The following is a 26,409-nucleotide window of genomic DNA, read 5'->3' on the forward strand; positions in this document are numbered from 1 at the left end:
CCAGTTCCTATACCTTGGAGTTCGTCTCCTCTTGCCATAGTTTCCTTATTCGTCCAATTCCCAGCACTCTGTTCAAAGTTGCATTCAGTGTTAAGTTGCACTGAGATGTCTCTGTTTATAGGATTTGAGTTAACTAGGCCTGCTGTACAGAAATAAATCAGTTTAAGCAGGTTTCTTTTCCTTCTCTTCAGTTCCTGTCAAGTTAGAGAGCTTGTAAATCCTGCTAAAAGCCTGGATGAAATTTTGAATTTAAACAAAAAATTACAGTTAAGTGTTGACTATGAAAGTCAAACAAGACCTTTTAGAAACTCCCCCAACATCTACCTTTCTGTTCCAAACTGCACTCCCTTAGTAAATTTCAGGCCCCACATCAATGGCAGATTTTGGGAAAAATGATTTCATCTTTGGAAGTATGAAGATGACTGTGTTTTTGACATGTCCCAACTATCTAATCTGTGCTGTGAATGTACAATGTATGTTTTGTTAGAAATCTAACAGATCTTTCTTTCCCTTTCAATTTACCAGAGGAAGATTTGTCATGAGAACATCCTATATTATGGTGGTGCATCTTGTCTCATTGAGCTTTGTATTTTTTGATAATGTGGGTGGTAGGGTGGGAAGATTTCTTTAAACCCTTAAACTAAAGAAAGATAGTTTTGAAAGTTAAATCATTTGCATTTATATAGCACCTTTAATATGAGCAAAAAAAGTGGCAATACACACCTCACATTCCACACCAGTCTGGCGGTGGAGATGCCTTTAAACCAGTCTGTTTTTCATGCATTTATATATCCTGATGAGTTACCTTTGACTGAGTTAACAAATGTTTCTAGGTAAATATCATTCAACTCTACTAGTGTTTTTCTGTCATAAAAATCAACTTTAAAGCACTTCATACCAGTTCTAGTTCTGTGCATACTATAATTCAATACAATCATACTTGAGGTTTGAATATCTATTTAATTGCAGTGTATCTGCAAACATTAGTGTTGTAGTTTTATTAGATGAATCAGTTGAATGGACTGAAGAAGCATTGAAGGGTTACTTGAATTGCTTAGTTGATGTCTGTAGATCTCTTCCACTGGCACAGCTTCTTGGGTGACGCAGCTTCTGAACTTTGGTTGGGGTTAGCCAGCGGTTTTAAAATCATACTAATGTTTGGTCTGTCAATCAGTAGGGGCTTCCTGTAATGAAGGGAGTCTCTGATTTCTTGAGTGAGCTGCATCAAAACAGAAAATGTATCATCTGCTAGGTGTAGTTACAGACCACAGAAACTATACATTAAACAAATTGTAGTACTACACCCCCATTCTCAACCCACTTCCCACTCACTGAAGAGTAAAGCAGCCCTGTTTTCCAGGAATCAGCTGCCACAGGATGAGCTGCTAAGCCAGTGTGAACTGGTTGTACCCCATACTGGTTTCAGTAGAGGTGCTCCTTTGAACTCCGTTGGATGGGAAGGGAAGAGTGGGGAGAGATGTTTCTGAAGCAGGCCCAATCCAGATTTGGTGTAGGTAAACACAGATTGTAGAAGTCAGTGTTCATCCTGTTCTGACATCCCTACACTTTTCAGACGGGCTTCATGTTCTCCCTTCTATCCACACTGTAATCCGACATCTCTTGAACCGTCCTGACAGTCAGTTGGCTGGCTAACTGGTTGATTTGTAATGCAACACGACACCATTAGTGTGGGTTCAATTCCCACACCAGCTGGTGTTACTGTGAAGGTCCGGTCTCCTCAATCTCTCCCCTCACCTGAGGTGTGGTGACTCTCAGGTTATACTCACCACCAGTTGTCTATCTCTGACAGAGTAGCCCCATGGTCTTCTGGGAAAATGGCAACTTTACCTTTGCGGTAGGATATGCCTTAAGTATCCTCTCCAAAGACTTCCTGCTGTTTTGGAAGAGTAGTGCTCAGACTTGTCCAAAATACTACAGCTGTTGGACAATTAAATTGTTCGTTCTCAAGAAGGCAAGTGAGAGCAGTCGAATGTGTTGGGGTTATGATATTTTTTAGGTTTTAGCACCTGTTGCACAGTTAATAATGTCTTCTCAGAGACTGACCGTTCAAATTGCACTTACCATTTTCTTTCTTGCTACAATTTCTTTGTACAAATCTGCTTCTTTTATACATGGTGCAAAATCAGATGCTGCCTTCTGCACATCTTTGTTTCTGTCTACATTCTCATGGGCTTGATTTGTTGTGAGGATCCCTCTGCAATATTAACAAAGCACTGAAAATTGAATTAATTTACTTCCACATCCCTGAGTTAAAAAAAATGAGCTCAACATGATTTGAACGTTACCCTGCCAGAACCTGCTGTTATTCCAATCTTCTGCTTGTCAAACCATAAAGCCGTAAGAAATAGGAACAGGAATAGCCCCATTTGGTCCCTGGACCCTGCTCTACCATGGCTGATCCAACATTCCTCACAACCACTTTCCTGTCCTTTCCCCAGAACCCTTGATTCCCCTATTATCAAGAATCTATCTAGAACATAGAACATTACAGCAAAGTACAGGCCCTTCGGCCCTCGATGTTGTGCCAACCTGTCATACCGATCTCAAGCCCATCTAACCTACACTATTCCATGTACGTCCATATTCTTATCCAATGACGACTTAAATGTACCTAAAGTTGGCGAATCTACTACCGTTGCAGGCAAAGCGTTTCATTCCCTTACTACTCTGAGTAAAGAAACTACCTCTGACATCTGTCCTATATCTTTCATCCCTCAATTTAAAGCTATGCCCCCTTGTGCTCACCATCACCATGCTAGGAAAAAGGCTCTCCCTATCCACCCTATCTAACCCTCTGATTATTTTATATGTTTCAATTAAGTCACACCTCAACCTTCTCTCTAATGAAAACAGCCTCAAGTCCCTCAGCCTTTCCTCGTAAGACTTTCCCTCCATACCAGGCAACATCCTAGTAAATCTCTTCTGCACCCTTTCCAAAGCTTCCACATCCTTCTTATAATGCAGTGACCAGAACTGTATGCAATACTCCAAGTGCAGCCGCACCAGAGTTTTGTACAGCTTCACCATAACATCTTGGTTCCAGAACTCGATGCCTCTATTAATAAAAGCTAAAATACTGTATGCCTTCTTAACAGCCCTGTCAACCTGGGTGGCAACTTTCAAGAATCTGTGTACGTGGACACCTAGATCTCTCTGCTCATCTACACTACTAAGAATCTTACCATTAGCCCTGTACTTTGCCTTCCGGTTACTCCTACCAAAGTGCATCACCTCACACTTGTCTGCATTAAACTCCATTTGCCACCTCTCAGCCCAGCTCTGCAGCTTATCTATGTCTCTCTGCAACCTACAGCATCCTTCGTCTCTATCCACAACTCCACTGACCTTAGTGTCGTCTGCAAATTTACTAACCCATCCTTCTACGCCCTCATCCAGCCTTATATATACACACAAGGACGTTTCCCCCACAGCTCTCTGTGGCAAGGAATTCCACAGACTCTCAACTTCCGACAGAAAAAATTCTAGCCCATTGCCACTGTTACTGTATGTGGGCATCAGGAATTCATGAATGATGGGAAAAACAGGTTTAAAAAAAATGTTAACTTGTGTTGATTCCGATTTAGAAAGGTTACATGAAAACAGTCTTTGAGATATATCGTTTTTATGGGGTAAAGACCAATATGTATTAAAGCTGAAAAGAGATCGCAATGTGCATTTTAGGACACAATTAAGGAGAGAACAGTGAGTTCATTTATTTGTTTATGCTGGTGATATTTGAGAGACAAACACTGGCTGGGACACCTCAAGCACTCTTGTTCAAACGTCACAACGTCTGTGCTCATCAACCCAAACTGGCCTCAGTTTAAAGGCACATCTCAGAAGCCTGCAACTACTGACACAAGACACATTTTAAGAAGATTGATAAGGAGCTAGCAAACACAAAAATTAAAAGAATTCAATGAAAGAATATATTGCTATATGTAAAAAAGTGTCAAGCCAAGTAGATGCTTTTAATGTTTTTTAAAGGACGGTTTTACTGCGCTTATGCAGAATGAGAAAACCCAGGGGCGAGCATGTGCAGTCAGCGATTATTGGTGGATTATTGATGCCAGGGAACACTTTGATCTCAGAAACAGCTTCCCTGACAATGCTGTCAGTGCTACACTGAGTTATATGTCCAAAATATACGCTTCCACGACACTTCAACTCATAACAGCTGGGCAACACTGACCAACATTTTGAGGAAATTTTACTGAGTTGCTTGGGTGGAGTGGGTTAAAAATGTTGCAATAACCTGGAGAGAGAATGAAATGCAGACTACTTTGTTGACCTGCATCGCTGTTACTAATTATTAATGACACCCTGTTCTTTATGAATAACTATGTCTGCTCCTTTGCGTAGCTGAAGTTGAACTTTGCTTTTGGGTGCTCACATCGGCATCTGGACAAAAGAAAAATCCTCTCGCTTGGTGGAGAGGTTGAGGTTGGCCAAATAAATAGGACACAACCATATGATGTGAATCAAGAAGTCAAAGAATAGAAGCTTGCTGATGAATAAACCCTTCAGCAGTGTGGTAGTGTACCATTTAGATGGAATTACAACTTTTTAGAGCAGGTGGGACTTGAACATGGGCCTCCTGGTTCAGAGGCAGTGGCACTATTCCTGCACCACAAGAGGCCCAACAGCAAAGTTTTATTTCCTGTAAGTCAGGAGAAAACACCTGTTGGCCTTGTGAAAACTTAGTTTTGTAATATGCTGGTGAAAATATTATGGCGCCCAAAAGCTGCCATTGGTTAACCAGAGTTAGACACTGGAAACAGATGAGTACAGGCTGTACAAAATATTGAAACAGCAACAAAGTTAACAAGTGCAGACAGTAAAATATCCTATGGTAAGCAGTTTCAAACTTTAGCTGTTGAAAATTATGCCGAAAATATTATGGGAGGGCTCGCAGCTATACGGCATAGGACTGCATCTGGAAGCTTATATTTATCTCAGGTTTGATCTTCAAGCAACGTTAAACCTGCATTTGGCTGTGCCTTGTTTTGATGTAAAACTAGTTGACTGGTGTAGTGGGAGACAGACCTTCCTACTCTAGAGAGGCTAACTCTAATAAGCCAGCAACTTATTAATTTAGTCATGTCCATCAAACTGGCTCTGAAACATGGATACAGCACAAGATTGTCCACAAAGGGGCAATGTCAAAGCTCTGAGGGATCCAAGTGAATGAGACAGATTCCAACTTTCAAACTTCAATGAAGAACAGAAAGGAAGTCTCTACAGTACTTGGGATGTCCTTAAGCTCAATATCATGTCCTTAAGTTCAATATCATTAACGCCTGAAAGGAGATACTTGGGCTTCTGTCAGGAAACATCAGGGGGCTTGTTTGATGAAAACACAGGATATCAATGGACTATTGGCAAGAACTGCAGATGCTGGAGTCAGAGACAACACGATGTGGAGCTGGAGAAACGTAGCAGGCCAGGCAGCATCAGAGGAGAAGGAAAGTTGATGTTTCGGGTCGGGACACTTCTTCAGAAACGGGGGAGGGGGAAGGGAACTGGGAAATAAATAGAGAAGGAGGGCTGGGGCTGGGAAAATAGGTGGGATGGTGATAGGGGAGTGCAGGTAGGGAGTGGGTGGTATGGATGGGGTGGATAGGTGGGAGAGACGATGGACAGGTTGTGTCAGGTCAGGGAGACGAGAGGGAGGATGGGTGAGGCTGAATAAAGGTGAGGTGGCGATAGGTGGATGGTGGGGGGGGGTGTGGGGATTGGGATCAGTGGGATGGGTGGGGCAGATAGGTGGGAGAGAACATCAACAGATAGTGTCAGGTCAAGAAGGTGGGGATGAGAGGGAAGGTTGGACATGGGATAAGGCCGGGGTTGGGGAGATTTTAAAATTGGTGAATTCCATGTTTAGGCCATTGGGCTGTACGCTCCCAAGGCAGAATATGAGGTGTTGCTCCTTTAGTTTCAGTGTGGCATCATTGTGACACTGGAGGAGGCCAAGGATGGACATGTCATCCAGGAAGTGAGAGGGGGTGTTAAAATGGTTGGCAACCGGAAGGTGCTGTTGTGTACAAAGCGCAGATGCTCTACGAAACAGTCTCTGAGTCTACGCTTGTGGAAGCTTGTTTCATTATGGGACTGTCCTTTGGAAGAAAGATTTTTGATATGCTTTGGATGCAAATGGTCTTTGTAGCTTGTTTGGATGTCTACCTCATTTTGGAATAACCTTTTTGGAATAACTTCAATCTACTTGTTACCACAATGAAACCCAGCGTTTTACCTTGCCTGAAGATTTTTTGTGGCAGAAGATGCAAAGGGATGGAGGCTAGCATTTAGCTTTGCTCTTGCAGATGCTACAATTTTACTGGCCAAAATCTCATCTCTGGATTTTCCAGGGAAGAGGTGTGTTAAAAGTGGAATAACCTAAACAGAAGAGAAAGATAGAGAGGAATTAATCCAACTGCCACCACGAATAATAGATTCGAACAAATGGAGACCATTAACCAAGACTTAACTTTAAATTATCTGTCTTATTGCAGTCAATGCAATTTCCAAATATGAATGAAGAAGCCATATAAACTTGAATCTCAAGAAAGAATTTACTAGAATTATTTTAAATATCTTGAATTTGAATTGCAATCTATCCATTCTTGTGCATTAACAAATCTCCAAATTAAATATTTTTTATGATGTTGGGCAAGCTTTCACCCTATGGACTAAAACATGTCTAATATCTTACCGTTTTAAGATGATTATCTGGGCAACTGGATAAAAGCAGCGTTATCTCTGTGAGACAGTGGACTGAGTCCACGACCCAGAGTGGTGTATGGCTGCTGCTTCAAAGGGATGGAATTGTGTAGGTATGGGAGGAGGCCATTCAGCCCACTGAACTTGCTTCACCGTTTACGTTGGATGTGACAACTCTATCAGTTTTTAACTGACATTTTGTCTCCTTCCAAAGCACATTTCCCAATGTACAAAAATCACAGTCTTTCTGTCCTTTGTATCAATTATTAATTTTTAACCTCTGACCTCTGTTTGTGCAGCTTGCTTAACAATGTGATGGAAGATACAGAGGCAAGCGAAGTAATGAGTATTGACCTGCAGGCCATCAATTATTTATTAGCATCTAATAGCATACCAGAGAGTCCTGCTGGCACTGTTTCGCACTTTGGCCATACCTAAAAATGTACGAAAACAACCACTTTCTGGGAGACAACCTTGATACCTACAAAATCCAACTGTTCGATTAATTTAACAGTACAAGTGTTTTACTTCGGGTAAACTCCACTTATTTGTAGGCAATAATTATATTCCTTTGTATCAGTATGAAAAGCAAGAATATAACCCAAAAAATTAACAAAAACTGTATGAAGGCCAACAGAAAGGTGCTATAAGGAGATTTGTGAGTTTTGTTTTAATCTTGACTCTGCTAATCTTCTTCATAATGAAGATGATTTGCAGTTTGCCATATACACTTTGTGGTGATTACTGTTGGTAGGTTCTAGTTTTTGTTTATGCTTGGCGTGTGAACATGCCATCACTAGTAGTCCATGAACTCAGTGGCCAGCAAGGCCATTTCAAAGGGCAGTTAGCGAGTCTGGCATGTGTGTCTGCATTCACACAGAGGGTACACATGATAAGGGTGGCAGATTTCCTCCTAAAAAGGTAATAGAAATTAGGCTTGGAATTTAGTCCAGATTTATCAGTTAATTGGATTAAAATTCTCTCAGCTGCTGTATTAGAGTTTGAACTCATGTCTCTAAGAAACTAGCCTTGATTTATTATTCAGCAACATTACTACTACACCGCCATCAGAAGGTACGATGGCTTACTGTATTTTTATTTTGTCTGTACATTAATGTTAAAAAATGATCAATTATGTATCCTGCAGCCTGATGGCTCATTTGGCTAACAGTATGGTTTTTAGGCTACAGGGAGAAGCTTGCTTGTGGAAGTTGACTCTTTTGTTGGTTATAAAGATGAAAGTGTCTGCAGCAAACTAAATGCTTGGTTAAATAAATGAAACATTAACTCTCATTACGGTGGTGTACTTTGCATTTTTCAAGTGAAACAAAAGAAAGTTTGCAACAAGAATAAACAATTTACCAATCAAATTAGCTCCTTTTGATCAAAAGGACATTCTAAACAATTTTATTGCCAAAAGTGACTTTTTTTATAAGTAGTAAAAAGACGGCAATTCCCAAGGTTGTAGGAATTTTTATTACGGCATAAATAAATCTTGAAAACTGCTGCAACCCCCTAGAAAGAAAATCTTCCATTCATTCAGTGCCTTATCATGTTTCCAAGGAGTCCCGAAATTTTTCTCAAGAAGCCCAGGCAATTTGTTATACAGGCATAACCAGCCACCAATTTCCACACAGTGAGATCTGAGTTCTACAAACATGGCTGTTATTTGAACATCTATCTTAAAGAATATAGACAGGAACTACTGTGGATGCAAAAAATCTGATACACAGTAGATCGGTTTTGGATTAGTGTTTAATTCTGTCAATGTTACTGCGCGTGATACTGTTAAGGGAAATCTTGAGGTGTACTGAGTTAGCATCTCTACCTCAGGGCCACAAATTCCAAATTCAAGTCCACCCACAGGACTTGTTGGGCAGTCAAGCCAGAATCTTACTCCTCTCTGCACATTCCCTCAAGGTGGCTAAGGTAGGGAAACGATTGTTGTCAACCTCCTTGTGGAAATATGACCACCTCTTTGCAGAGAAGTTCAGTGATATTCACTGAGGGTGAGCTGATCCATGATGCACGTCTCTGTGTTCCACAGCATGTTCACAGGGACACATACCAAGACAAACCTCAACTGTGCATGGACAAAATGTTCTCAAGGAAAGATGCTCTTTGATCTGCTCAAAACCCGCTAGTGTTCCTAGAGTTGTCCTTGATTGAATTTGCAGACAAACACATTCCAAGAATCGGGACTACATGCTGAAGGATTTACTAAAGCTTGGAGGCAGCCACCACAGAGTTGCAATGGGGAATAGTCACTGCCTGACGCCCTTCAGATAAAATCTACAGAGGGCCTGGATACTAGAACGCTTCAGGCTGTGTGCCTTATAAAGAATTTGCTGTGTAACGCAAGAGTATTGAAAATGTATTAATGTGCTTCAGAGAGAAACAGGCTATATAAGAGATTTCATAGCAATTGCACTTACTGTAATTTCCATTTGAAATGGTTCTATACTCAAGCTGCACACCTGACACAAAGTGTATTGTTTAATTAAATTCATCAGTATCATATCATGTGGAACATGCTATTTGGAATTAGTTGAACTTTCTTGCAAATATTGTAACATTCAAGTCAAAAATGTTTTGTAATCAATTTTGATAAAAGTTATGAATACATTTTTGAGAAGGTGACCAAACAGGTGGATGAGGGTAAAGCGGTTGGTGTGGTATATATGGACTTCAGTAAAGCGTTTGACAAGGTTCCTCACAGTAGGCTATTGCAGAAAATACGGAGGCATGGGATTGAGGGTGATTTAGCGGTTTGGATCAGAAATTGGCTAGCTGTAAGAAGACAGAGGGTGGTGGTTGATGGGAAACGTTCATCCTGGAGTTCAGGTGTACTGCAAGGATCTGCTTTGGGGCCACTGCTGTTTGTCATTTTTATAAATGACCTGGATGAGGGCGTAAAAGGATGGGTTAGTAAATTTGCGGATGACAGTAAAGTTGGTGGAGTTGTGGATAGTGTGGAAGGATATTGCAGGTTACAGAGGGACATAGATAAGCTGCAGAGCTGGGCTGAGAGGTGGCAAATGGAGTTTAATGCAGAAAAGTGTGATGTGATTCACTCTGGAAGGAGTAACAGGAACACAGAGTACTGGGCTAATGGTAAGATTCTTGGTAGTGTGGATGAGCAGAGAGATCTCGCTGCCCATGTGCATTGATCCCTGAAAGTTGCCACCCAGGTTGACAGGGTTATTAAGAAGGTGTACGGTGTGTTAGGTTTTATTGGTAGAGGGATTGAGTTTCGGAGCCATGGAGGTCATGTTGCAATTGTACAAAACTCTGGTGCGGCCGCACTTGGGAGTATTGTGTACAGTTCTGGTCACCGCATTATAGGAAGGATGTGGAAGCTTTGGAAAGGGTGCAGAGGATATTTACCAGGACGTTGCCTGGTATGGAGGGAAGGTCTTATGAGGAAAGGCTGAGGGACTTGAGGCTGTTTTCATTAGAGAGAAGAAGGTTAAGAGGCGACTTAATAGAGACAAACAAGATGATCAGAGGATTAGATAGGCTGAACAGTGAGAGCCTTTTTCCTCGGATGGTGATGGCTAGCAAGAGGGGACATAGGTTTAAATTGAAGGGTGATAGATATAGGACAGAAGTCAGAGGTAGTTTCTTTATTCAGAGAGTAGTAAGGATGTGGAAAGCCCTGCCTGCAACAGTAGTAGACTCGTCAACTTTAAGGACATTTAAATGGTCATTGGATAAACATATGGACGATAATGGAATAGTGTAGGTTAGATGGGCTTTAGATTGGTTTCACAGGTCGGCACAACATCGAGGGCCAAAGGGCCTGTACTGCACTGTAATGTTCTATGTTCTATGAAACAAAATGGAAGGTGTGTTATAATGCAACCAAACAGGTAAAGTATCAATCTGGTTAAGGGAAGCTGATGGGCTAGTGGCATTATCATTAGATTATTAATCCAAAAACCCAGGTAATGTTCTGGGGACCTGGGTTTGAACATTGCCATGGCAGACGGTGGAATTTAAATTCAAAAGAAGTTTAGACTTAAGAGTCTTGAAACAGTTGTCAATTGTTGGGGAAATCCCCCCGACACACTAATGTCCTTCAGGAAAGGAAACTGCTGTCTTTACCTGGTCTGTCCTACATGTGACTCCAAACCCAGAGTGATGTGGTTCACTCTTAACTGTCCTCTGGGCAATTAGGGATGGGAAGTAAATGACAGTTTGGTCAATTATACCCACATCCTTTGAATGAATAGAAAGAAACAAAAAGACTTTCTGACATGACTATAACAGGAAGTAAGAGCAGGAAAGTTACCTGGTCACCCAATGCCATGCAGAAGCTGCCTCTCCACATTAAAATACTCCTTGCAGCGATTGTTCGGATCGACTCTCACATAAACACACAGCTACATGTATAAATCTGACCTGAAATGTTACCTCTTTATTCCTTACATCCAACAGCAATGAGATGATCGCATCTTCCTGGGAACCAGACATTTGCTGCAGATTTGCTCGTGTTTTTGCCCTATGAAGGTAGTACTGGGATACCTGTGGGTTGCTCTCAATGGCGCTGGTAAATTGCTGCTCGGCCTGCTGATAGTTCCTGGTTCCAAATGAAACAAAAGAAAACCTAACCTGTTTTCAACATTACTTCTAAAGTGCAAAGAAATGTTCAGCCACATAAGCAAAATGGGGAAATGGAATATTGTTGTTGCCTCACATAGTAGCAAAGCTCTGAGAACACTGCATCAACAGCTATAACCCCACAATGGCAAAGGACATAAAACCCACATTTAGTTGAATTCAACTGATAAAATCTAGAATAAGAAGGCAGCATCAGTGATGGCGACGATAACAACTATCAGAGGTTGGTATGAAAACCCATCTGATTTCCCAATGCTTTTTTGTGAAGGAAACTGCCATTTTTACCTGGTCTGGCCTACACGTAACTTCAGATGCAGAGGAACATGATTGGCTTTTAACTCCTATCTCAAGTGGCTGAGCAAGCCACTCAAGGACGATTCGGGATGGGTAATAAATAATGGGACAGCCAGCCACACCCACATCCCGTGAACAAATAAAAGAAACATTCAAGCCATGGTACCACAGTGCAATGGAGTGGCAGATTCAAACACTTCAGAGAGTTAAGTGAAGGAAGGAAAAGAGGTGTTGTGTTCCTTTTTGCTCAGCAACCTCCAGGAACTGATTCGTACTCTGCCACAGGAGAAGGAGCTTATTAACGGGTGATTATCTGCCAAGTGATTAAGGTTTATTCTATCCCGAAGGCTCAAATTAGTATAGCTGCTGGTGGTAAGGTTAATAAAACGTATTAAAAAAGTACAAAGTTTAATGCAAAAATTAAGTAGTTTCTAAGAACACATTAAGGATAGCAAAATAGATAATGTGTCATAGTTGCAATATGTGACTGCTCCTGTAAATCTAAGTTTGGTGCAAAGCAAACACAGCAAGAGATAGTAAGAACTGCTGATGCTGAAGTCAGAGATAACACAGTGTGGAGCTGGAGGGGCAGGAAAGCTGATGTTTCGAGTCAGGACCCTTCTCCAGAAATTGGGGGAGGTGGAAGGAAGCGTAAAGTAAGTAGAGAGAGGAAGGGTAGGGCTGGGGAAGGTAAGTTGGATGGTGATAGGTGAATGCAGGTAGAGAGTGGTGGGGATTGGTCAGTGGGATGGATGGGGCAGACAGGTGGGAGAGAAGATGGACAGGGTTGTGACAGGTCAGGGAGATGAGAAGGAGGATGGGTGGGGCTGAGTAAGGTAGGTGGGATGGTGATCAGGTGCGTGCAGGTAGGCACTGGTGAGGATTAGTCAGTGAGGTGGGAGGAGTGGATAGGTGGGAGAGAAGACGGACAGGTCAAGGAGGCAGGGATGAGAGGGAGGGTTGGTCATGGGATGAGGCCGGGGGTGGGGAGATTTTGACCGCCTGCAGCAAGGATGTGAAGTCTGAGCAGCTATGGATCAGACTTGAAGAACTGGAAAGTGATCTACAGACACAGCAATGCATTAGGGAGATGGAAGGTTATCTGAACCATTTGTACCAGGGGGCAGTCATGCCACTTAAGGGTTGGATCACCTAATTTGGTCAATATAAAGGAACAAGCGTGTAAGTCTGTGACGAGGCAGCTAGGGGAACCCAGAGCGTGGGGGGCCATGCAATAGGTATGTCCAATAGGTATGAGGATGCTACAACTTGTCTGGAGGAGAGTGAGGGCTGGAGAATGAATGAACTAACTGAGTGTGGGACATCACTGAAGATGGGGGAATAAGAAGGAATAAAGTCACATCCTGACGTGGATAGAGAATTCATTGGCAGACAGGAAACAGAGTAGAAATAAACCAGTCTTTTCTTTAAGTATTAGACAGTGACTATTGGGTGCCACAGGGATCAGTGCTTGGATCCCTGCTTTCAGTGTATATTAGTGATTTAGATAAGGAAGCTAAACGTAAATACCTTGCTGCTGGAAGAAAGCTGAGTATGAGGGTGAGAGGTGAGGAGAATACAAAGATGCTTTGGTGTGATTTGGAACAAGTTGAAAGAGTGGGAAAATGCATCACAACTGAAGTATAATGTGAACAAATCTGAGGTTGTCTGCCTCGTTAGCGAGGCCAGGAAGGTAGATTACTATCTGCTGTGCTGGCCTTCACAGTGAGATCTGGTCAGGGAATGCCAGTCCAGGTTACCCCTACTGAACACCTGAGCAGGGGTGGGTAGGAACTGCTTTGCGCCCCCATAAGAAGCCTGGAGGAAGGGTTCGGCAGTGCAGAAACAGTGCCCAGGCGCCTATGTCCTGGCCCTCTTGAGTTGCTGTGAAGTTTGGCTGTTCCTGGGTATATACTGCCCTCCACTCTGGCCTAGTGGTACAAATTGAAGCTCTTGTAGCAGAATGTCATCTTGGAGACCTGTGGCATTGCCTTGGCACTCGGCTGCAGCCGCGATGCATTTTCAACAGCTTTCTGAAACAGGTCTCCTGTTCATGGTCTTTCACTTCCTGAGCAAGATTTGTTCTTTAAAAAAACAAAGCTTCTTTTAAAGATTGATGAAATTTTGCAGTAAAAAGGTGCATCTTGAAGTTAACAGAGCGGAGTGAGTGAGAGGAGTAAGAGAGAAGAGGGAACGTATAAAACCAAGGGAAGAGGTCAGAAAGGCGGAAAGGGAAAGGAGTGTGGGAAAGGGAAAGGGGAGCAACACAGGGAAAAGGAGTGTGACAGGAGGAAACTACGGGCTGTAAGTTAACTCACTCCTGGACCTCACTTTCATGTGGAATCTGCCTCATTAGAGGTATGCAAGATCAATGTAAGATTAGCCTCTCTCTCTAGCTCAGCCTCTGTCACTATCCACTTCCTGGTGGTCATGAATCGGGGCTGATTCTCTCTCTTTCTCCAGCTCTGCTTCTTAGCCAAAACTGGCTTTATAATGAAGCATTGCTGCTTGGCACTTTGTAATAGTCATTTCTAAAATTATTCATTTAAATTTATCACTTTATTGCCTTTGTTGTTTTTTGATGAAGTTCATGTTTATTGTTTTAGCCTCCCTATGCTACAAGGTTGGCCAGCACTGGTGTGAGGGGATTACATTTGGCAGAGATCGAAGATTGGCTGTGTAACAGCAAACACAGAGTAGGTATACATTTTTTTTTCAGGTTGGCAAGATGCAATGTACCACAGGGATCAGGGATGGAGGGATGTAACGTATAGTTGTCAAATTTGCTCACAACACAAAAATAATTCGTGAAGTATGTTTGAAGAGGATACAAAGAGATTAAAAAGCGATAGTGATAGGATAAGCGAGTGAGCAATGATGTGGGAAATGGAGTATAATGTGAAATTGTCCATTCTGTTAGTAAGAATTTTTTTAAAAGCCTGTTGTCTAAATACTAGGGGATTCTGAGATGCTGAGGGATCTGGGAGTCCTCATGCATGAATCACAAAAGCTGCAGTGAGCAGGTGCAGCAAGTAAGTAGGAAAGCTAATAGAATGTTATAATTTATTAGGAGGGGAATTAAATACAAAAGTAGGAGGTTATGCTTAAGCTATAAAAGGCATTGGTGAGACCGCTTCTGGAGTACTGTGTACGGTATAAGTCACCTTATTTGAGGAAGGAGGTAAATGCATTGGTGGCAGTTTGGAGAAGCATTACTGGATCAGTAGCTGGAATAGGCAGGGATTTTTTTAATGAGGAAAGGTTGGACAGGTAAGGCTGGTATTTGCTGGAGTTTAGAAGAATAAGAGGCAATTTGATTGAAACATATAAATACCTGAATGATAGGGTAGGACAGGGCAGATGTGGAGAATATGTTTCTTCTTGTGGAAGAATCTAGAACCAGGGATCACTGCTTAAAAATCAGGAATTGCCCATTTAAAAGAAGTTAGGTAGATGCTTTTCTCTCCTAAGGTCGTTAAGTCTTTGGAACTCTCTGAAAAGGTGTGGACATAGAGGATGTGAATATATTTAAGGCAGAGGTAGACAGATTCTTGTTAAGCAAGGGACTGACAGGTTAATAAGGGAAGGTGGATTTGAGGTTACAATCAGATCAACCATGATGTTATTGGATGAGGATGCAGGCTCGAAATTAAGTGGCCTCCTCCTGAGAAGCCAGATCATTATCACTCCCCATGGCAAAACCTGGCCATATTTTGAAAAAGCAATGTTATAATGGCCTACTGAAACCCATCTGATTTCCTACAGCTATCAGAAATGGTTACTAATGCTGAATTTGGTTTGTATTATCGAGCTGTTTTCCACTCCAGATCTGGTAACATCTGTGCGCAATCTGACACTTTACCTTAGAATCTGAAATTGGTAAATTCCCAGAGAAAGGCAGAACCAAAAAGTCAGTAACAGAGAAAAAGGTATATTCCTGAGGTAACTTCCAGCACAGAGCTAGACACACACTGCACACAGATTGAGATTGCATGTTGCTGTCACTATGACATGCACTGAAGGGAGATTCATCATTTGTTGAAGGGAAGATACAAATACCCGTTCTGATGTTCCATTAGGCCTTTCTCGTTGTTTATCGCAGCGATGCGGATTTTTACACGCCAGTCCGCAGGGTCCAGCTCATAAGCTTGCTCATAGTCCAATAGTGCAAAATCCAGGTTACACTGCTTGAGGAAACAATCTGAATGAAAAACAAACCAGGCATTTCATCAAGAAAAACCACTCAACATCATTAAACAACATTCACACTGATATCTCTATGTTTATAAACATTCCGTTCAAGGGCGTGACAACAAAAATTTACACAGCTGCTAACTTAACCTAACGATACTTCCCAAGGCACTTCACAGCAGCACTGTACAAATCCAAGAAAGGCTCCATGCCACATAAGGTCATGAGGTGTGAAGGCTTTGGCCAATGATCTGGGAGTTTGAGAAGTGTCCTAAAGGAGGGAAGCCAGGTGGAGAGGCAGACAGGTATGAGGAGAGAGTTTCGGAGCTTGGGACAAAAGCAAATGAGGGTGCAGAGACTAATTAGCGGAGCAATTATGATTGCACTAGAAGCCAGAACTAGAGGTGTGTGCTGACATCTCGGACAGCTGTCAGGCTAGAGAAGTTAACGGAAATGAGTAGGCTGGGGTCTGCTTAGAGAAAGTCACCCAAACTGCATTATAACCAATAGTTTGTATAGAGTTATTACCTTTCTACATTTGTTCCCTACACACCTACTTTAACATAGGGTCTCATAATATATTTGTTCAATGTTTATCAGCATCCTTCAACTTCAACTGTATTTGAATTCTTATGTCTACTCTACTGTCTTTAAAACTTTTATGATTTAGTCTATATTTATTTTCTGTTCTTATTCTTTCTCCAAAAATGTAATGTTTCACTTTTGTCAACACTAAACTTATTTTCATCGTGATCTGCCTCACCAATTACCTTGTCACCTTCCTCCTGAGCTGCCAATAGTCCACCTCACAAAGAAGGTAAAGAGATGAGAGAGTTTGTGGAGAGGATTTAAAAGTGATTCCGGAGGTGAAGGGGCGGGAGCAAAGAAAATGCTGTGAAAGTACCTCAGAATGTAGATGACTTTGATAAAATTGTTCTCTTTCTAATTATCAGGCGTCTTGATACCTTTCCTGCTAAGGAACATCCTGTGGTTAGTATCTTGGGGAACTGGGAACACTACTCATTTTATCCAGTGTGAGGCAGCATTCTAGCAGCATTCAAACTTAGATTGTGGGCGGGTGAGGTGGGGATAAAGGGCCTGGTACAAGTTAATAAACTCCTTTACTGTGCAAAAAAATACACTCTATAAATAAAACAAATTGGACATTGCCATCTTATGCAAAATTGACAAAAGTACATCTGGGAATAATTTAAATCTGTAATCTAATCTTGGGATTCAGATGATTAGAATTTATTTACAGCTCATATTAACATTTACATCACCTAGATCTCTTTATTGAATTTTCTGTTACACTCAAAATGTGATTCTTTGATGTTTAATTACTACGTTTATCTAGTGATGTGCAAACACTCACGGGACATTTCAAACTCAGAAGTACAAAACACATTCCAAAATTCAACATGCTATTATCTATTTGAGTCAAATGCAAAGGAGTGTAAGGAGTAACAGGAACATGTTCAGGTGGACTTTTAGTTGCTTAAACGAGTTACAGCAAATAGTTTGTATTCCATTCATTTTGGATCTTCTAATACTGAAACAGTAATTAGGTGGTTGTGCAATATATTTCATTATGATCTTTTGAGTACGTTAGTTATGGTACACAACTTGTTGCTATTTTTTACAGACCTATAGCTGAATTGCTTTCATCTGTATAGAAACAGACTTCGAGACAAAAAAACTGACATCATCTTCAGAAAATGTTAAAATGATTGAAAGTGACAAACCGACATTTTGACAAAATGGAATTTGGTCACTGTTATTTCCAAAACTGTGAGAACCACCAGTGGAAACAACATTCTCCCTACCTCAAGCTGACAAATCTAGGTGTTTCCCTTTAACTTAGCTCATTTAGTGTACTCTGAAGTGAATGAAATCTTTGCAGTTGCAGATCCCTGCAAACCACACTCTCCCTTAGAGCAAGTGTCATCAGGAACACAAAAGAAATATTCCTTACCTCCTCGGTTAATATACAGCCCCTTTTGCTGCTTTTCTCCCCTAATACACAGGTTTAAGAGAATAATCGCCTCCTCGATAAACCCTTTGTGGTAACAGTGCACTGCAAAGTCATTGTATGTTAGAAGGAGTTGTTTCTGAGTGTCCAGGTAGGTGTCACTCTCTGTCGTGCTTACTTTATCCAAGACAAAGAGGTAGTCGTCAATAGCTGCATTAAAATTCTTGAGTTTCCTATACAGGGTTCCCCTAAGGATTGAAAGTAAAACAGAACTAAAGGATGATAAAATGCAAAGGACAAAATTTAAGAAAAATAATAATGTGGGATCAGATGGTTGATTATAATGTATAAATCATTAAAACTTTTGTATTATATTCCAGATTGCAAACAATATTAGCATAAAATTTATTCAAAATTAAAGGGAGAGAGAAATTCAAGAAAATTGCAATCATTGCAGAACTTGTACTAAGCAAATTGTTGGAGCTGCAGACCAATAAATTCTTGCTCTCTATGGACTCCAACCTAGCATCTTAAAGCACGTGGCTAGTGAAATAGTGACGCACTGGTTTTAAATCACCAACATTCTTTAGGTTCTGCGAATGCCCCATTTAAATGGAAAACAACAAAAGCAACTTCTTTATACATGAAAGGAAATATTAGAACATGAAATTACAAGATTTATGCCTGCCATAGGTAAGATGTTAGGAATTATTACTAAAAGACTTTACAGTAGGGTACCTAGAAAAGTTCCAAAGATCAGGCAGAGTCAACATGATTCTGTGAAAGAGAAATCATGTTTGGCCATATGCTGGTGATAAAGGGAAAACAACAGACGTACTAGGTTTAGTTTTCCAGAAGGGATTTGACAAAGTACCACATCAACATTAGACAGGAAAATATAAGTTCATGGTGTATGGCATAGCATATTGGTTTGGATACAAAACTGTCCAGCTAACAGGTGGAACAGTGATCAAATGGGGGCAGCATAATGGCTCAGTGGTTAGCACTGCGGTCTCACAGCATCAGGGACTTGGGTTTGATTCCAATCTGTGGAGTTTGCACATTCTCCCTGTGTCTGCATCGGTTTCCTCTGGGTGCTGTGGTTCCCTCCCACATTCCAAAGATGTGTAGGTTGGGTGGGTTCACCACGTGGAATGTAAGGTTACAGGGAAGGGGTGAGATGCTGTTTGAACGGCCAGTGTGGACTTGATGGGCCAAGTGGCCTGCTTCCACACTGTAGGAATTTGTTTCTATGTCTTTGGCTAGTAATCCAGGGTCCCAGCTTAATGTTCTATATTAAAGGGGTTTGAGCAATCCTTGCTGAATGGCAGACAAGGCTCAAGGAGCTCAGATAATGGGAACTGCTGATGCTGGAGAATCCAAGATAATAAAGTGTGAGCTGGATGAACACAGCAGGCCAAGCAGCATCTCAGGAGCACCAAAGCTGACGTTTCGGGCCTAGACCCTTTCTAGGCCCGAAACGTCAGCTTTTGTGCTCCTGAGATGCTGCTTGGCCTGCTGTGTTCATCCAGCTTCACACTTTATTATCAAGGAGCTGAGTTAATTTCTCTGTTCCTGCTTCTAATTCTAAATCTACATGCCAATAATTTCCACCAATTTAGGGAGCCCGTAAGTGTAGAGATTGTATGCAATTGATGTTGTGTTGGTGGAGTAGGAACTGTTTTTCCAAAGGTTGGATTTCAACTGGAGTTTATAAAAATCATAACTTTGTTCTTAAGACATTAATCTTAGACATCTCAAAGTATAACAGTGCTGGATCCAAAATTCAGAGCTAAGGGTATTAGCTTCATAACAGTGACTTCTATGTTCAATTCTTGAAATAAAGGTATTATTGGTGCCAATAATTTTGATGGGCCAGGATAGTTTCCTAGGAATATCAGCAACAATCTGTCTTGGTCCATCCACATGGATGCTACAGTCAAAAAAAGCCCACCAGTGCCTCTATTTCCTCAGAATGCAAAGGATAATCGGCATGTCCACAATAAACCTTTACAATTTCTATAGATGCACCATAAAAAGTATCCTATCTGGGGCGGCACCGTGGCTCAGTGGTTAGCACTGCAATCTCACAGCGCCAGGGACCTGGTTCGATTCCAGCCTGAGGTAACTATCTGTGCGGAGTTTGCACATTCTCCTCGTGTCTGCGTGGGTTTACTCCGGGTGCTCCGGTTTCCTCCCACAGTTCAAAGATGTGCAGGCTAGGTGGATTGGCCATGCTAAATTGCCCGTAGTGTTCAGGGTTGTGTGTGTGTGTGTTATCGGGGGATGGGTCTGGGTGGGATACTTCAAGGGGTGGTGTGGACTTGTTAGGCCGAAGGAGCCTGCTTCCACACTGTAGGGAATCGAGTCTAATCTGTCCGGATGCATCACAGATTTAAAGAGCAACTGCACTGCCCAAGACCGCAAGAAATCAGAGAGTTGTGAACACAGAAAACCAGTTCATCATGAAAACCAGTCTCCCATCCATTGATTTTATCTATAATTCTTGCTGCCTCGGGAAAGCAGCTAACATAATTAAGGATCCCTCCCACCCAGGTTATACTGTCTTCCACCCTCTTTCATTGGGCAGAAGATACAAACGTTTGAAAACACATACCAACTGAATACAGAACAGCTTCTTCCCTGCTGTAATCAGACTTATGAACAGACCTCTCGTCTATTAGAGCTGATACTTCTCTGCAGCTGTAACACCGTATTCGGCACTCTGTTCTGCAAGATTCCCTCCAAGCCATGCACCAGCCTAATTAGGAGCTATATGGCTTTTCTGTCACGGTCTTTGGGTCAAAATCCGGGAACTCCCTCCTTAACAGATCTGAGGGTGTACTGACATTGCAGCAGTTCAGAAAGGCAGTTCACTGTCAACTTCTCCAAAGCATATCCTTAGGGATTGACAATCAGAGACCTAGTCAGCAACATCTGTCTCTCATGAATGAATGAAAAAATATAAAATATAAATGTAGAAGAGCAAATATGATTTACTGGCTTGAAAAGGAATGTTTATTATCCGTGTTGTTTATTTCCCATAACAATTATATCTTTTGATGTATTTCTTCATAATTTCATTGATTGATGGTCTAGGTTAAATATGTTTTTAAAGTGTTAAAACTTAAAATGTTATTGATCTTTTATGACAGATTTATGAGTTTATAGTCTGGACTTGTTAAACAAAAGACTGAATAAACAAACCCATTGCATTAACTAATTCCTTGTTTGCTTTTGACAGTTGTACCTGAAGACAAAATAGTCTGCTTTATTGGGGTTATTGTTGATAGCTTCATTGATGTTGTCCAGAGCACTCTTTAAGTTGCCGATCAGAGATTTATTAATCGCTCGTGCCTTTGCATCTTCCGCTCTACTTGCCAGAGTAACCATTAGTGATAACGCCTCCTGATGGTTCGGATCCAAAGCCAGGGCACTACTAACATCTTGATAACAATTAGCTATCTGTTGTCAGGGTGATTAAAAAAAGGTCACATTTCATATGCATGATGCAATAAATGTAATCACAAGTAACAAAGTGCAAATACAAACTCCATGGTCATGATGAATACTTGGAGTTTCAGAAAAACAGGAGGAGGCTTTTCAGCCCATCAAGCCTGTCCCACTTTTCAATGTGATCATGGCTAATCAGCATCTTAACCCTATCCACCTGCCTTGGCTCCATATCCCTTTACAGAATTTAAACTTCATCAATTCATGTGAAATAAAATGTTGGCCTCATCTTGAAATTACTGGATTGTTGTTAACAAAAAAAGCCTGGTTCACTAATATCCTTAGAGAGCAGAGAAACACCGCTCTCCTTATCCAGTTTGGCAAACACACAATGTGAGTCCAGACCCTCCTTAAGTGATTGACTCCTCACTGCCCTCTGAAATGGCCCAGCAAGCTACTCAGTCATAGCAAGCCGGCACAGGAAACACGTCCACTGCAAATGGTGGTTGAGACGGCAGCTCACCACTACCTTCTCAGGGGCAATCAGGTGCTGCTGTTAGCAGTGATGATTGTGCTCCATAACAAATAATGTAAAACAAAAACAGTTTTGGTTAGCAAGTATATATCAATCTCAGGTTTAAAGTGATTAGTTAAATTAGCACCTAGCTTTTTTCACACTGGACACGCATTGTGTGAAGAAATAGAATCTAACTCATGGGAAACAGGTGAAATATGAATATATTGAAGAGTAGCAAAAATGACTTGCTCCACATAATACGGCACCATAATACAATAAATTCTATATTTGCACCTTCTCATCAATTTGCTAATGCTACTAAATTTTGAAAGTCAAGAAGAAAACATTCTAAAAGCAAGTAAGAAGTGTGGTTCAAGGAGTTTAAGACAGTATTATCCTTGTGAGACACCACTTTTCCTACTTGACGTTCTGTCTGTATAAAAATGTTCAAAATAATTTTGCCCCTTTTATTGTTAATGTGAAGTTGTTGCATCCTAGATATTACAAAGGAAGCTATCCAATAGTTCATTGCTCTCCCTCCATTTTTATGGCAAGATTAAAGAGAATCTTTTACTTTCTCCACTGTGATTTTTCTCTGCCCATTTGTATTGGTTGCTGGGAAGCTAAGCAAATGACCTGCTGGCAGGATGTATTCTTGTCGAGGAACGCTCAAGCACAATATTTCTCTGATTACCTCCATTTTATCTGGTGGTAACTGTGAGGTGCTTGTTAGCTCTGTCACCTCAGCAATGCAGCCAAGACTAACTTGTGGGTGTGGAAGTGGACATTCCCCTCTCCTCCCAATGGTCTGTGTCACAATAAAGCATGCATCTGAAACGCTGTGATTTAGGACTGCTGGTCAGAGGCCTAGAGGTGTCCCTTCTTACAAAACAACATCTCATGGCCTCCAGCCAAGTTTGTGGAGTTGTAGAAATCTACGGCACCCAAAAAGGGGCTTCGATCCATTAAGTCTGCATCAGTCAAAAACAATAACTTGGTGATTCTGAGCCCATTTCCTAACACGTGGCCCATAACCTCGTATGCTTTGGCATCATAAGGGCACATCTGAATACTTCTTAAATGTTATCAGGGTTTACCATGTGCACAGGCAATGAGTTCCAGATTCCCACCAGCCTCACATTCTCTTTAAACTCTCTGCCCCTTATCTTAAACATACAGCCCAGGCTATTGATCCTTCTAACAAGGGGAAAAGTGTTTACCCTTCTATCCTTTCAATGCTCCTTGTAATTTTATACATCTCAATCATGTCTGCTATTTGCCTCCTCTACTCTAAGGAAAACAACCCCAGACTATCCAATCTCTAATCATAACTGCAGCTCTCCAGCCCAGCCAACATCCTGGTAAACCTCCTCTGCATCTTCTCCAGTATAATCCAATCGCTCCTATAACATGGATTCCATAGGGAAGCGGGGGATGGGGTTGGGGAGATGTTGCTGAGGGCATCTGTTGCCCCTGTTGTCCCCCCTCCCTTAGCTATGGAGTGACTCATAAAGAGGGGGTTCACTGGGAGGCTGCCAAGATGGATCTGCTTCACTGCCCATTCAGCAGGGGAAGATTACACCTCCCAGTCTCCATAAATATGCTGGTAGTGGCAGGAAGTGGTCCTTAATAGGCCACTTGAAATTCTGGCCTCCATTTTAGCATCATCACAAATCAGGAATAAGATGATAACCAGGCCACAGAGATTTAAGGTGATTGATAAAAGGACCAATCGCAACATGAGAACAAAGTGTAATGAGTGACTAGGATCTGGAATGCAGTGCCTGAGTCTATGATGGATACAGAGTCAATAGTAGCCTTCAAAATGGAATTGGATAATTAATTAAAGGAGAAAACATTGCACAAATATAAAGAAGAGTGGGGGATTAACAGTTCTTTAAAAGAGCCAGCAAAGACATGATGGACCAAATGTCCTTCTGTCATGTAGCATTCCATGATTCTATATGATTTGATTTTAACTGTTTATTCTAAAACCTACAGTCACTTTCTGCTTCCCTCCTGTTTAAATTTGCTCATTATGCATTGAACTTTGTATAGAACAAAATAGAACATACAAACTTAAAAAAAGATTGTCCACGCAAATAAATAGGGAGAGAGGGGGAGGCAGATAGAAGATGGATAGAGGAGAAGACAGAGGGAGAGGGGACAGACAGGTCAAAGAGGCGGGGATGCAGCCAGTAAAGGTGAATGTAGGTGGGGAGGTAGGGAGGGGATGAGTCAGTCCATGGAGGACGGACAGGCCAAGGGGACGGGATGAGGCTAGTAGGTAGGAGATGGGGGTGGGGCTTGAGGTAGGAGGAGGGGATAGGTGGGAGGAAGGACAGATTAGGGAGGTGGGGACGAGCTGGGCTGGTTTTGGGATGCGGTAGGGGGAGGGGAGATTTTGAAGCTTGTGAAGTCCACATTTATACTGTTGGGCTGCAGGGTTCCCAAACGGAATATGAAGTGCTGTTCCTGCAACCTCCGGTGTTGTGAGGGTGTTCTGCAAAGTAGAGCCCAGCTTGCTCGGTTCACACTAAACAACTGCACCTCCCAGTTGCGAACCATTTCAACTCCTCCTCCCATTCCTCAGACGACATGGCCCACCTGCAGTGCCACAACAATGCCATCCAAAGGTTGCAGGAACAGCAATTCATATTCTGCTTGGGAACCCTGCAGCCCAATGGTTTCAATGTGGATTTTACAAGCTTCAAAATCTCCCCTCCCGCTACCGCATCCCAAAACCAGCCCAGCTTGTCCCCGCCTCCCTAACCTGTCCTTCCTTCTACCTATCCCCTCCTCCCACCTCAAGGCCCACCCCCCCATCTCCAACTTCTAACCTCATCCTGCCCCCTTGACATGTCCGTCCTCCTTGGGCTGACTTATCTCAAAGAACAAAGAAAATTTCAGCACAGGAACAGGCCCTTCGGCCCTCCAAGCCTGCGCCGATCAAGATCCTCTGTCTAACCTGTCATCTATTTTCCAAGGGTCTGTGTCAATTTGCTCCCTGCCCATCCATGTACCTGTCCAAATATATCTTAAAAGACGCTAACGTGTCTGCGTCTACCACCTCCACTGGCAACGCGTTCCAGGCACCCACCACCCTCTGTGTAAAGAACTTTCCACACATATCTCCCTTAAACTTTCCTCCTCTCACTTTGAGTCCCCCACTCTGGTAAAAAGCTTCTTGCTATCCACCCTGTCTGTACCCCTCATGATTTTGTAGACCTCAATCAGGTCCCCCCTCAATCTCCGTCTTTCTAATGAAAATAATCCTAATCTACTCAACCTCTCTTCAGAGCTATAGCATCTTCCATACCAGGCAACATCCTGGTGAACCTCCTCTGCACCCTCTCGAAAGCATCCACATCCTTTTGGTAACGTGGCGACCAGAACTGTACACTGTACTCCAAATGTGGCCGAACCTAACAAACCTAACCTCCCTAACTCCCCACTTACACTCACCTTTACTGGCTCCATCCCTGTCTCTTTGGCGTGCCTGTCTCCTCTCCAACTATCTTCTCCCCTATCCATCTTCTTCCGCCTCCCCTCTCTCCCTATTTATTTCAGAACGCCCCCGCCGCCATTTCTGAAGAAAGGTCTAGGCACGAAACGTCAGCCTTCCTGCTCCTGAGATGCTGCTTGGCCTGCTGTGTACATCCAGCTTCACACATTGTTATCTCAGATTCTCCAGCATCTGCAGTCCCTACTACCTCTTGTCCACACAAATGATTGTTTTGGTTGTAATTTTTAATGCAAAGCTGCACTCATTGTAACAAACCCCAAGTCACCTTCTGTAACTACTTTTTGCAGGGAGGTAAAGGCAAGAAACATAAAAGGACCCCGAGACTAATGAAATTAAACATTAAAATGTAGCGCACTACACTTACTTGGGAAAAGTGATCATGCAGCCTCGCGCGAAGAATATAGAGCTCGGGATTGGACTTTAAATTCTCAAGTTGTTCATTGACCAATTGAAGAGCATCTTCAAGTCGTCCTAATGCAATCAAGACCTCAACACTGGGAAACAAAGGAGATAATGTTTTACTCTGTTCACTGACATTCTACATGTTTGGGTTTCAAATGGATGACCACACAAACCCCCCGTGTGATATTCCCACAAATAAACAGCTTGTCCCTACGGTTCAGACTTACAAGCGAGCAGCAGTTGCTTGAATGAGAAATTGGAATGGTTTAGTTTAGAAGGGGTGGACGCTAGGAAGTTGTTTCTGTTAGGCGGGGAGACTAGGACCCGTGGGCACAGCCTTAGAATTAGAGGGGGTAAATTTAAAACTGAAATGAGACAACATTTCTACAGCCAGAGAGTGGTGGGCTTGTGGAATTCATTGCCGCAGAGTGCAGTGGAGGCTGGGGCGTTGGATGCCTTCAAGGCAGAGATTGACGAATTCTTGATCTCAAAAGGAATCAAGGGCTACGGGGAGAGTGCAGGGAAGTGGTGTTGAAATGCCCATCAGCCATGATTTAAATGGCAGAGTGGACTTGATGGGCCGAATGGCCTTACTTCCACTCCTATGTCTTATGGTCTTATGGAACTGTATCTCAGCATGAAGGTCGGCATCTAGAATTCGAGGAGCAGCCCTGCCCCAAGTGAGGGGCT

The 26,409-nt window shown here is 42.2% G+C and overlaps 2 protein-coding genes across 4 annotated transcripts in view; one reads left to right on the plus strand and one right to left on the minus strand.

Moving 5' to 3' along the window:
* Positions 1-18,139, plus strand: part of LOC125465345 (torsin-2A-like) — a 37,138-nt gene extending 18,999 nt beyond the window's left edge. The window contains exons 5-6 of the mRNA XM_059638362.1: positions 14,265-14,354; positions 17,495-18,139. Of these exons, the coding sequence (XP_059494345.1) occupies positions 14,265-14,341 (77 nt within the window). The 3' untranslated portion in view covers positions 14,342-14,354; positions 17,495-18,139. The remainder of the gene's footprint in view (positions 1-14,264; positions 14,355-17,494) is intronic.
* LOC125465344 (tetratricopeptide repeat protein 16-like) overlaps positions 941-26,409 on the minus strand; it is a 41,046-nt gene continuing 15,577 nt past the window's right edge. For 2 of the 3 annotated variants that reach the window (XM_059638359.1, XM_059638361.1), the window contains 8 exons: positions 25,682-25,811; positions 21,072-21,286; positions 17,825-18,069; positions 15,718-15,859; positions 11,158-11,323; positions 6,275-6,417; positions 2,083-2,215; positions 941-1,219 (listed from right to left, as the gene is read on the minus strand). In XM_059638359.1, the coding sequence (XP_059494342.1) occupies positions 1,055-1,219; positions 2,083-2,215; positions 6,275-6,417; positions 11,158-11,323; positions 15,718-15,859; positions 17,825-18,069; positions 21,072-21,286; positions 25,682-25,811 (1,339 nt within the window). In that variant the 3' untranslated portion in view covers positions 941-1,054. The remainder of the gene's footprint in view (positions 1,220-2,082; positions 2,216-6,274; positions 6,418-11,157; positions 11,324-15,717; positions 15,860-17,824; positions 18,070-21,071; positions 21,287-25,681; positions 25,812-26,409) is intronic. The other variant, XM_059638360.1, reaches the window with a different exon arrangement.

This window comes from Stegostoma tigrinum, chromosome 29, assembly GCF_030684315.1.
Source record: "Stegostoma tigrinum isolate sSteTig4 chromosome 29, sSteTig4.hap1, whole genome shotgun sequence".
NCBI lineage: Eukaryota > Metazoa > Chordata > Chondrichthyes > Orectolobiformes > Stegostomatidae > Stegostoma > Stegostoma tigrinum.